Below are 12,407 nucleotides of genomic sequence, written 5' to 3' on the forward strand. Positions count from 1 at the left end.
GTGGGGTAGCCGCTACACAGCATAGAGAGTCCAGACAGCAGCTTAGGTAAGTGAGGGATGGGGGGAAAGGTAGCAGGGAGACATGGGGACACTGAGACACTAGGGGACACAGACACTAGGGGACACTGGAAGACCTGGGGACACTGAGATACTTGTGGACACTGGAAAACATGGGGACACTGACACACTAGGGGACACTGTGAGACCTGGGGACGCTGAGACACATGGGGACGCTGTGAGACATAGGGACATTGGGACATGGAGACACTAGGGACAAAGTGTCCCCATGTCTCCCAGTGTCCCCATGTCCCCCAGCCAGTGTCCTCAGTGTCCCCATGTCTCGCAGTGTCCCCAAGTCTCCCAGTGCCCCCATGTCTCTCAGTGTCCCCATGCCTCCCAGTGTCCCCATGTCTATGTCCACAAGTGTCCCGAGTGTCTTAGTGTCTGCATGGCTCCTAGTGTCTGTGTTCCCATGTCTCTCAATCTCCCTAGTGTCTTAGTGTCCCCAAATGTTTCAGTGACCCCATGTCTCCCAGTGTCTGTGTCCCCATTTCTCCCAGTGTCCCCAAATGTCTGTGTCCCCATGTCTTCCAGTGTCCCCATGTCTCCCAGTGTCCCCATGTCTGTATTCACAAGTGCCCCCATGTCTCCCAGTGTCCCTAAGTGTCTCAGTGCCCCCCATGTCTCCCAGGGTCTCCATGTCTCACTGTGTCCCCTAGTATCCTAGTGACATGGGGACACACTGAGACACACTGGGACACTGGGAGAAATGGGGACACTAGGAGACAATGGGACTGGGCGACATGGGGAAACTGACACTGTGATACATAGGGACACTGAGACACTGGGTGACTTGCAAGACTGAGACACTGCGAGACGTGGAGACACTGGGAGCAATTCATCTATACAGCAGAATCAAACTGTGAACAGTTTGTTGGTGATTTTACAGAATTTTCTCTTATGTCACATTTCTTGTGATTTACATCATGTGATGTCATGCATAACTAATTAATTATACAAATGATTAAGGCTGGTATTTTTTTTCCAAGAAAGGTGGCAACCCTAACTACTCTTTACATATTCTTGCTTGAAGGAACACTATAGGGTCAGGAACACAATCATGTATTTCTGACCCTATTATGTAAAAAGCACCATCTAGTCCCCTGATCCCCTCTTGCCTCCCTAAATATAATAAAATCTTACTTGTATTCAAGTCTGCAGATGCTGTCTCTGCCTCTGAACTGACATCATCAGAAGTGGTGGTCTGAGCAAATTACAATGCTTCCCCATAAGATTGACTGAGACTGTCAACCAGACAGAGCCAGCACAAGTCAAACATAGCCCTTGCCAATCAGCATCTCCTCATGAAGATAAATTGAATCAATGCATCTCTATGAGGTAAGTTCAGTGTCTGCATGCAGAGGGTGGAGACACTGAATGGCAGTGCTGCACACTAGGCAGTACTGCCCCAGGAAGCACCTCTAGCATCCATCTAAGGAGTGGCTAGTGGAGTTATTATCTCTGAAAAGTCTGTGTATAATGCAAAAAGCCTGAAGGGAATGATTCTACATACCAGAACAAATACAATAAGCTGTAGTTGTTGTGGTGACTATAGTGTCCCTTTAAGTTTGGAAGCTTAAGAGGGATGTATGGCAACAAAACTTGTGTGGACTGGCTGACAATAAAATTAGTTTAGGTAATGCAGACTTTAGTTTCTCTAACACTGTGGCATGGCCCCTTTCTTCTACACTCACTACACACACCTTTACTCTGTCCCAGACTATATACCAGGAACTTCTGCCTGCTAGTAAGAAAGTAAGGAGACAAGTGGACATGTGAGTGCTAGGGGACAGTCCTTAGAATGCGTGGGGTAGGTGCATCATTTGATGCATTTATGTCAACCTCAGGGTGCTGCTTGCATAGTATGCCCTTAGTTGGCCAGGCTGCATGATTGGCAGGCAGCCTGACATGCATTCATGCCAGGCTGGCCTTCCAATTCTTTGGACAAACATGCCCCCTATTTGGGCATGTTCACTCCTTTTGGCAGGTCTGGTCACGTGATTCGCATCAGTGGCACACCTTTTTACCCTGCCCATTGACTTCCTGCTTCACTGGACACTGCTATTAGGGGGTATGGATTTACTTGAAAGATGAAAATATAAATTAGAGAGAGATTAGCATAGAGGATGTGTTTTCGTACAGCTGCATCCTTTCCCTCCAACACCATCTCGATCAGATACACAACGCTTAGGAGGTATGGTTGTTTTAGTGTTTTTGGTCAATAAGAGTCTGTAATTAGGCCCATCATAATTGTCAGCTCCAGGCCCACTGGACTCTTAATTTGGCCCTGCATGCTGGGGGTTGTGTATAAAAGCAGGCAACTTGGCCATAATAAACCAGTTCCTTTACACCCGTTACTCAGTCTCGACTAGTGTTTGGGTGTCCCAGCTAAACAGCCAAACTCTCTGCAGGAGAGCTCTAATCACTAGAAGCTGGATCCAGGACCCTGTTTCAGGGTGGGAAGCGATGGCGAGACCCCGGCCATGCTGCGGCAGCTAGGGGCTAAAGTGCTGATGGTGTCCCGGTGATAGCCAGGGAGCCTGTTTGACGGAGGTACCCAGTCGGGGTACGAGGCGGTCTGCCACAAACTTCCACATGTATTAAGGGTTAATAAGTGTGTAAGGATTTAGAAAAATGCCCCTTTCTGTCTCATTAGAGATTTTGTAGAAAGAGCTTTGTAGTATCACATCAATGACCATTAAAGTGTAGGACTCACCTAAAAGGTTTTGCTTTGATGTGGCAGATGAGCTTACACTTAAATGGCCATTGGGGTGATACTAAAAGTCTCCTGCTGTTTAAATGTGCGTAAGGATTTTGCGCAGGCAACTTTGTTTTTGCTTGTGATCTATACATTTGGGCTGATTAATTCTGTAACCATTGCTGCCCCCCAGGAGTAGTGGAAGTTTGGATACAGATTGTACGTATTAAGACCTTTCCTTCTGATAGATGAATCATCTTGTCCAAATAGAGAAAGATACTTTTATCTATAAAGTTCCAGAAGCGTTGGACAAATTCTGTTCTAATTTAAATAATTGTGCAGTTTTCAGGGCAGACTCCATATTGTGTCAACACATTAAAATAGTTACTATGGCTAATTAGATAAATAAACACAGAGCTCTAATTTGGGAGCAAGCTCAGTATTTTAGTAACATGCAGGCCACCCACTTTCTATATGATTATTTAATTAATGACAGAAACATTGGCTATGACCAATTCATTCCCTTCAGAAACCATGTCAAATTATTATTCAGAAATATTTGAAGTTATTGAGAATCCTCTCCAACAGTACGATTGCTGCGATATGATTGTGTAATTGTCACTGTTCCTGATAATTGTGTTTGTTTGTCTGCTGTGACTATGTATTAGATTTAAGTGTCAACCAGGACTGAGGACTTGGTGAATAATAGTCCATTAAGTGAATCTTTGAAACCTTAAGGATCTCTGTTTAATGTATTTAAACAGAAGACTTAGTGAATAATATTCTGAATAGTGAATCTATCAAACGTCGAGAATCTGTTTAATGTGTTCAATGTTCTCTCTCTCTTTCTCATCACCCTAGGTCATCAACAGCAGCCTGCATTTGGGTTGAGCAATTCAACACGGCAAATAGGGGATTTCAGTCTCCATTGGAGCAAGATACACAAGTCTGGAATGCCTTCTCTGTCTGAACATTAGAGAACCGTCCCACAATCTGTGAATAGCTGAATACGTAGCTCTTTGACATGGCCTTCAAACTAACAGCACAAACTTTTCATTTTATTCCTCTACATTTGCCACTTTTTTACTGTTTATTTTCCTTACAATTACCAAACACATTGTAACAGGGATTGCTCTGTTTATGTGCTATGTGAAACCACAGATAGACAGATCATTGATTGTATAGAAATGTATTTATGAAGCAAGCGAGGGGTGATCTTAGAAGATTCTTATATGTCATTGCCACTCTCTCTGCAACACAACATGCCCCATATATTGACTGTATAGAGACACATTGCTAATATTATTCAACAGTATATATTCTGCAGTTTGGAATTAAGACCATGTGCAAAATGTATTTTACCACCCCTTCCCTCCCCCCCTCACATACCATCAGAGTGTTCCCTATAAGTTCACTGATTTCCACATAAATAATTAGGCCACACAAGCAAATTTCTTTGGGACTACAACAACAAGTAAGGAATTATTGTCTGAAGATGGGTTGACTGAAGAGAAACTCTAATACCGCAGACAAGAATATGTTTAGATAGGTCCACACAAGTTACGTTCTACGTTACCTCATTGAGTTTAGACCAGTTGAATGATTTCAGTGGGTTCGATGGTTGGGGAATAGATTTCTTCCTCAAGTTGATGCCACCATTGAAAGAGTTGAGTGGTGGAGCCTGGATGCCCATGCTGATAAAAGGAGGAGCTCCGGGTGGGGGCGGTGGACCACCAGGGGGTGGAGGTGGTGGAGGAGGTGGAGGGAAACAGGAAAATGGTTGGGGAGGTGGTGGGGGAGGTATATTTTCTGGGAAGGATGATGGAAATGTGAAAGGGCCACCGGGAGGAGGGGGTGGAGGTTGAGAAAAAGATATAGTGCCACCATTCTGAAAAACAAAATAAAGTTAATTTAATAGACACAATATTGATAACAAAAGTTGTGTACAAAGTGGGCACAGTTTTCATATTGTTTGTTACTTTTTTGTGTGCAGTCTTAAATTATAATACATGACAAAAAGCTAACTCTGCTCACCCCATAATATATTTTATCAGATCCCAATCACGGAGGAGACCAGCTGGGTAATCCTTTATTTTTTCTCACACCCCTTGAAAGAGATTTGAGAATAGCCAGTGTAATGGCAACCATTGCATTCCCACACCATAACCAATACAATGAGCTGCATTGTAATACCTTTTAGGTTGTGATAATAAAGCAGATTTCTGATTTGTCATAGTTATGATTACTGGAGTGGATTGTCAGACATTAATGATCAGCAAATATATATAAATACAACTGACAAATCCTTCATAAGTGATTTGCATAGAATGCATCACATCTTGACCATGACCAAAACCAGGATCAATTTATAGTGCAGTAGAACCTAAGTCAGAGCCTTTAAAGGAAGGTACCTTGCTTTGCTAGGAGGGGCTTTGGGGGCAGATGCCATGGTTGTGGTACTCTTTAGCCCCAGATCTCTAATGATGGTGAAGGGGGCAAGAGAATATTAGTGTTGTTTATTTGTGTTTGTCTTGTTGTTTTTACCCTCAGTCAACTGTTTCTACCATGAAGAGAAAGATTATTAGTATAGTACTCTGCCGGGCGCATTAGGAAGAGGTGGTGGGTGACATCGGAAGACTGTGCTGGGGCAGAGCACCCCCTCTATTAGTTAGGTAGCGTGATTAAATCACAACGAGTACCTGTCTGTGCAGAATGTGCCTGTTTTCTCCCATTATATCCCAGAAACCATCAGCGGCAGCTCTCCATAGGTAGAGAGGAGTGGACGTAACATAGAAAGGCAGTAATATGTCATGACATATCTCCATCTCTCTGTTAATGGAGGGGGCCATTGAGTTTTATTTCTGGAATGTAGAAACACCTCACTCCCCGGCTATTGTTTTTACCTTTCATTCTTTTTACCTCCATCAGGAAGAAGTGGCCTTTGCCAACCCAAGACCCCATGAAGACATAATGCGTTGGAATTGATGCCTACCGAGATGTCATTTAGCTGAGCCACGAGATTGCCCATCTGATCACGTGCCTGCCGCAGTTCCAACGACTCTTTCTGAAGCTTATCTTTCATCTTATTTAATGTCTTCATCATATCTTCCTTTTCTTGTGTCTTTGTTTCACACTCTCGTTCTTTCCTCTCCAGTCGACATGTCAGTTCTGTGTGCTCTACAGAGCAAAATTACATACATTGTGTTAGGCAGTCGTTAACATTAAATAACCAGAGAGCTTTTCTAGGGATTGTTCCAAGGGCAATTACCCATCTGCCAATTAACACTCTGTGTTATCTATTATTAATAATTGTACACTTGATTCATTAACTTTATCTTCCGAAATTGGACACATTTTATATCACAATTGTTATAAATTGGGAATTATTTTGTGCCTTGATGTTACAATCCCTACATAATCCTTCAACTCATCGCCAGAGAGGGGAATAAAAGAATGGGAGGAGGGGGGATAGGGGCGCACATTAAAGAAACACATTTCTAACAGGAATCCCCCGTGAGGTCAGCTTACTGTTAGTTTTTCAGGGTTAGGAAATGTTATGCTAGAAATCAACATATGCCGACTTACCTTTCCTGAATTTCTCCGCTTGCTCGCGCCACTGTTTTACCTCATTCTCATTTACTAACCTAGAAGATAATGAATTTCTTTGCTGACTGTTGAAAGTTGATATCTATAATATTCAAATACTCATGCATTATATCACACATGTAATAATAAGCAAAAATAATAGTAATATAATACAGCTAGGAGAGCTGCTGTGATAAGCTGGAATATGTATGTTTCTTGAAGAGTATGGAAGCTTTCTGGAGAACTGGTTATGAATTGGGCAGTGAAGGCAAATGAGCTAGAATGATGTAAAAAGCAACAGAGTGAAATATCTAGAGCAGTATGTTTACAAAGAATGGATTCGTGGCACAGTGTATATACCACGTTTTCATAGTCAATGGTCATTATGGCACAAGTCAGTTTCTTATGGGAGGGCATCGATTATCAAGACAGTGTAAGGTTTGGAAGACTGATGGTCATTAAGGGCTCAATTTAGTATTTTTGGATAAACTTTTAAACTCAATTATTTTTCAAATTATTTAAATTAAAACAAATATATTGTATTTAAAAAAAAAAAATCTAAATATGACATACTTTTCAAACTATTAAATAATTTAAAAAGCCTATCCTAAAATATTAAATTGTGACCTATGTCAGCCAAATGAGAGATTGGGACCTAACCAAATATCGAAATATTTACAGGTAGCTACTGCCACAAAACTGCTAGATTTGAATTAGTTAGTTGGAGATTAAATATTTGGGGGTTTAAGATGAATATCATTGAAATCATTTGACAGTATATAAGGAAAGTTCGTATTATGATCCGTCATTATCCTCTAGGAAATCATTGTGTGAGCTGATCCTGGGATAAGCGTGGTTTGCTCACGGTGTTATCTCAATATAGGAATACATTTTAAGTAGGAAAGATAATGAATGAACAGGAGAGATGATTGGGGACAAAAGACATTTGGGACTTAGACTGTACATCCTAAAAATATTTAGAAACTTCATACAAACATTCAACTTAATTAAAACTTACATTCTAATGATATTTTTGACGTTGAAGTTTTCTAAAGGCGTTACATCTGGGTCTTCGCCATTTTCATCCTGAAGCACAATTTGTTGTAATATCCTATCTAGAAGCTGCCATTGTTGTAGACTATTACCTTGCCACTTATCTGTGTGAAGAAAAGACAGTCAGAGTATGAATGCTTAAAACAACTGCAGTCAAGGACTCAATAATATACCAAAATGGGGGATGTAACTTGTGGTATACAAAGGGAAAAAGTAAAAAAAAAAGTGAAATGCGTGCATTTTTGCAGAGAATCTTGAAACATGGAGTGTGTGGCATTTTGTGAATGGAAACATAGTAGATTTTAGGCAGTAAGGTGCAATTCCTTGTGGATATAGATTTTGTTCACATGGACCAGAAATTGGCATCTGGAATTCTGAGACATGTAGCAATTATCACTCCGATCCTGGTGAGATACACATATAAAAATGCTCTCTGTACTGAAAGAGACATGCACAAACACTAAGAGAGAGGGTGAGAGAGAAGGAGACTGGGAGAGAAGGTTAGAGATAGTAAATGCACTCACGGAAATTAAGGCAAACAGAAAATCAAACCATGTGTCCCCCAGAGACAGTGAGATTTCATGAGACTCGACAGACGGACTAGCACACAGAGACAGTTCTAATGATAGCCGCTCGTCTACGGCATTATTATTAACTTCATTATAGTTCTTGCACTATATCGTGCCCTATGCACTATGTAATAATATCAGCATATCATAGTGCATGTGTTTATATATTTTACAATGTACAGATATTTTTATAATTCTACTTGTATCAGAATCATTTAAGAATTACATTGTTCTAATTAGTTACATGGGGTTTATTTGTCAATCTATATATTTATTAAATTAGAGAATCTGCCTCTTTGTAGTATGTCAGTAACCATTAACTATCTATATATAAATTATACATCTGCCCACTGCCCCATGTGAGTAAAACATGGAAACTATTGATCTCTGTGAATTACCTCTTGAATGTGTGGATTATCAGAGTTTATATCAATCTAATGAATTATGATATTTTATGTGATTACTGTCAGAACCTGGTAGTATTGGACATCAGACATTAGACCTAGCAGTATTAGACATCAGACCTGGTAGTATTAGACATCAGACCTGGCAGTATTGGACATCAGATATTAGACCTGGCAGTATTAGACATCAGACATTAGACCTGGCAGTATTAGACACCAGACATTAGACCTGGCAGTATTAGACACCAGACATTGGACCTGGCAGTATTAGACATCAGACATTGGACCTGGCAGTATTAGACATCAGACCTGGTAGTATTAGACATCAGACATTAGACCTGGCAGTATTGGACATCAGATATTAGACCTGGCAGTATTAGACATCAGACCTGGCAGTATTAGACACCAGACATTGGACCTGGCAGTATTAGACATCAGACATTGGACCTGGCAGTATTAGACATCAGACATTAGAACTGGTAGTATTAGACCCTGAAGATTGGAAACTGCAGTAAATGGATATTTATGGACCAGCCAACTCTGAGAGGGAAAGAGTTATAACGTAATCATGTAATAGAGGTGCATTGGGCAACATTTGCAAAGAAAGCTATTGTGGAGCAAAGTTCAATAAGTAGAATAATTGGCCGGAATGTTCCACTGGTTTCCAAGATGATTGCTCCATGTTTGACATTTAATTCTCTTTTTCAATGTAGCCATCTTTAAAATGAATGTAGCAAACACGTAGGAATATCTGAAGTAACTTACATGGCATCTGCAAACAGTGTTGGAGAATGGATAACAGATAAGGATATCCGTCGGTGTGTTTCAGTTTCTTTTTAATCAGTTCAAACATCTGAGAGGCACTTTTGGTGTCAATGTGAACCTGATTAACAACGAGAATAGAATCCGGAACAGAATTAGTGAGTGCGTCCGACAGACTGGACAGTTGGTGGAGATATGACATTTATATATAATAACAGCAGGATTACATGTGTTTCATGTTGTCTCTTTGATTCAAACTGTTTGTTGTTTTGATAATATGTCTGGTTTTACCAACAATGTTTAATGTCCTCCATTCATGTCAATCCTGCTAAAGAGAGTTATGGATTCAGCGCTTAGTTACCAGTAAGTATCTGGGATAGCAAAATGGTAAAGGGCCACAACCTAAGAGTATGATGTTCCCTCACAGGCCATCAAACAGAGTTTGGCAGTATTACACCTTTTATATCACCAACCCCTATTGTATACAGAGAACACTATTGGGTTTATGTCTCTCTTTTCCACATATTAAGGCTCTTCGCCTGCCTACCAACACATCTATGATTGTACTGTCTCACTTTGTCCTGAGGAAGGTCCCTGTGCTGACCGAAACGTCGATTTGATGAAATAAAGAATATTTTGTATTTTGAAGACCGTGAGTGCAGTCCCGGCTCTATTTATATGTTTATTATATTGTATACTACACTGATTTTAAGAGATATCTGATTGAAAATAGGCAGAGCAATAAATAAAAATGTTTTGCTTTATATCTGATATTGAGTGTGGTATCATATGTTCTATTGTGTATATTGAAGGTAATTGCGGTGGGCTACCTTGATACCTGGCACCATCAAAGATAGAAGAGTACCTGTACACATTGTTTCTTTTTTATGTTTATTCTATGTGTAAGAATGTATCTATAACTGTACGGTATATATCTATTATATGTGTAAGAATGCATCTATAACTGTACTGTATATATCTATTATATGTGTAAGAATGTATCTATAACTGTACTGTATATATCTATTATATGTGTAACAATGTATCTATAACTGTACTGTATATATCTATTATATGTGTAAGAATGGATCTATAACTGTACGGTATATATCTATTATATGTGTAACAATGTATCTATAAATGTACGGTATATATCTATTATATGTGTAAGAATGGATCTATAACTGTACTGTATATATCTATTATATGTGTAAGAATGGATCTATAACTGTACTGTATATATCTATTATATGTGTAAGAATGGATCTATATCTGTACGGTATATATCTATTATATGTGTAACAATGTATCTATAACTGTACTGTATATATCTATTATATGTGTAAGAATGGATCTATAACTGTACGGTATATATCTATTATATGTGTAACAATGTATCTATAAATGTACGGTATATATCTATTATATGTGTAAGAATGGATCTATAACTGTACTGTATATATCTATTATATGTGTAAGAATGGATCTATAACTGTACTGTATATATCTATTATATGTGTAAGAATGGATCTATAACTGTACGGTATATATCTATTATATGTGTAACAATGTATCTATAACTGTACGGTATATATCTATTATATGTGTAAGAATGTATCTATAACTGTACGGTATATATCTATTATATGTGTAAGAATGGATCTATATCTGTACGGTATATATCTATTATATGTGTAAGAATGGATCTATATCTGTACGGTATATATCTATTATATGTGTAAGAATGTATCTATAACTGTACGGTATATATCTATTATATGTGTAAGAATGGATCTATATCTGTACGGTATATATCTATTATATGTGTAAGAATGTATCTATAACTGTACGGTATATATCTATTATATGTGTAAGAATGTATCTATAACTGTACGGTATATATCTATTATATGTGTAAGAATGTATCTATAACTGTACGGTATATATCTATTATATGTGTAAGAATGTATCTATAACTGTACGGTATATATCTATTATATGTGTAACAATGTATCTATAACTGTACGGTATATATCTATTATATGTGTAAGAATGTATCTATAACTGTACGGTATATATCTATTATATGTGTAAGAATGTATCTATAACTGTACGGTATATATCTATTATATGTGTAAGAATGTATCTATAACTGTACGGTATATATCTATTATATGTGTAAGAATGTATCTATAACTGTACGGTATATATCTATTATATGTGTAACAATGTATCTATATCTGTACGGTATATATCTATTATATGTGTAAGAATGTATCTATATCTGTACGGTATATATCTATTATCTGTGTAAGAATGTATCTATAACTGTACGGTATATATCTATTATATGTGTAAGAATGTATCTATAACTGTACGGTATATATCTATTATATGTGTAAGAATGTATCTATAACTGTACGGTATATATCTATTAAATGTGTAAGAATGTATCTATAACTGTACGGTATATATCTATTATATGTGTAAGAATGTATCTATAACTGTACGGTATATATCTATTATATGTGTAAGAATGTATCTATATCTGTACGGTATATATCTATTATATGTGTAACAATGGATCTATATCTGTACGGTATATATCTATTATATGTGTAACAATGTATCTATAACTGTACGGTATATATCTATTATATGTGTAAGAATGTATCTATATCTGTACGGTATATATCTATTATATGTGTAAGAATGTATCTATATCTGTACGGTATATATCTATTATATGTGTAAGAATGTATCTATAACTGTACGGTATATATCTATTATATGTGTAAGAATGTATCTATAACTGTACGGTATATATCTATTATATGTGTAAGAATGTATCTATAACTGTACGGTATATATCTATTATATGTGTAAGAATGTATCTATATCTGTACGGTATATATCTATTATATGTGTAACAATGGATCTATATCTGTACGGTATATATCTATTATATGTGTAACAATGTATCTATAACTGTACGGTATATATCTATTATATGTGTAAGAATGTATCTATAACTGTACGGTATATATCTATTATATGTGTAAGAATGTATCTATAACTGTACGGTATATATCTATTATATGTGTAAGAATGGATCTATAACTGTACGGTATATATCTATTATATGTGTAACAATGTATCTATAACTGTACGGTATATATCTATTATATGTGTAAGAATGTATCTATAACTGTACGGTATATATCTATTATATGTGTAACAATGTATCTATAACTGTACGGTATATATCTATTATAT

General features: G+C 37.6%; 1 protein-coding gene across 3 annotated transcripts in view; it reads right to left on the reverse strand.

The window, feature by feature from the left end:
* The window catches only part of DAAM2 (dishevelled associated activator of morphogenesis 2), a 257,845-nt gene that overhangs the window by 49,678 nt on the left and 195,760 nt on the right, over positions 1 to 12,407 (reverse strand). For all 3 annotated transcript variants that reach the window (XM_063444117.1, XM_063444115.1, XM_063444116.1), the window contains exons 10-14: positions 9,135 to 9,252; positions 7,362 to 7,500; positions 6,344 to 6,402; positions 5,751 to 5,935; positions 4,335 to 4,646 (exon numbers count right to left, since the gene is read on the reverse strand). In XM_063444117.1, coding sequence (XP_063300187.1) covers positions 4,335 to 4,646; positions 5,751 to 5,935; positions 6,344 to 6,402; positions 7,362 to 7,500; positions 9,135 to 9,252 — 813 coding nt within the window. The remainder of the gene's footprint in view (positions 1 to 4,334; positions 4,647 to 5,750; positions 5,936 to 6,343; positions 6,403 to 7,361; positions 7,501 to 9,134; positions 9,253 to 12,407) is intronic.

The sequence above is a fragment of the Pelobates fuscus genome, chromosome 2 (assembly GCF_036172605.1).
Source record: "Pelobates fuscus isolate aPelFus1 chromosome 2, aPelFus1.pri, whole genome shotgun sequence".
Taxonomy (NCBI): Eukaryota; Metazoa; Chordata; class Amphibia; order Anura; family Pelobatidae; genus Pelobates; species Pelobates fuscus.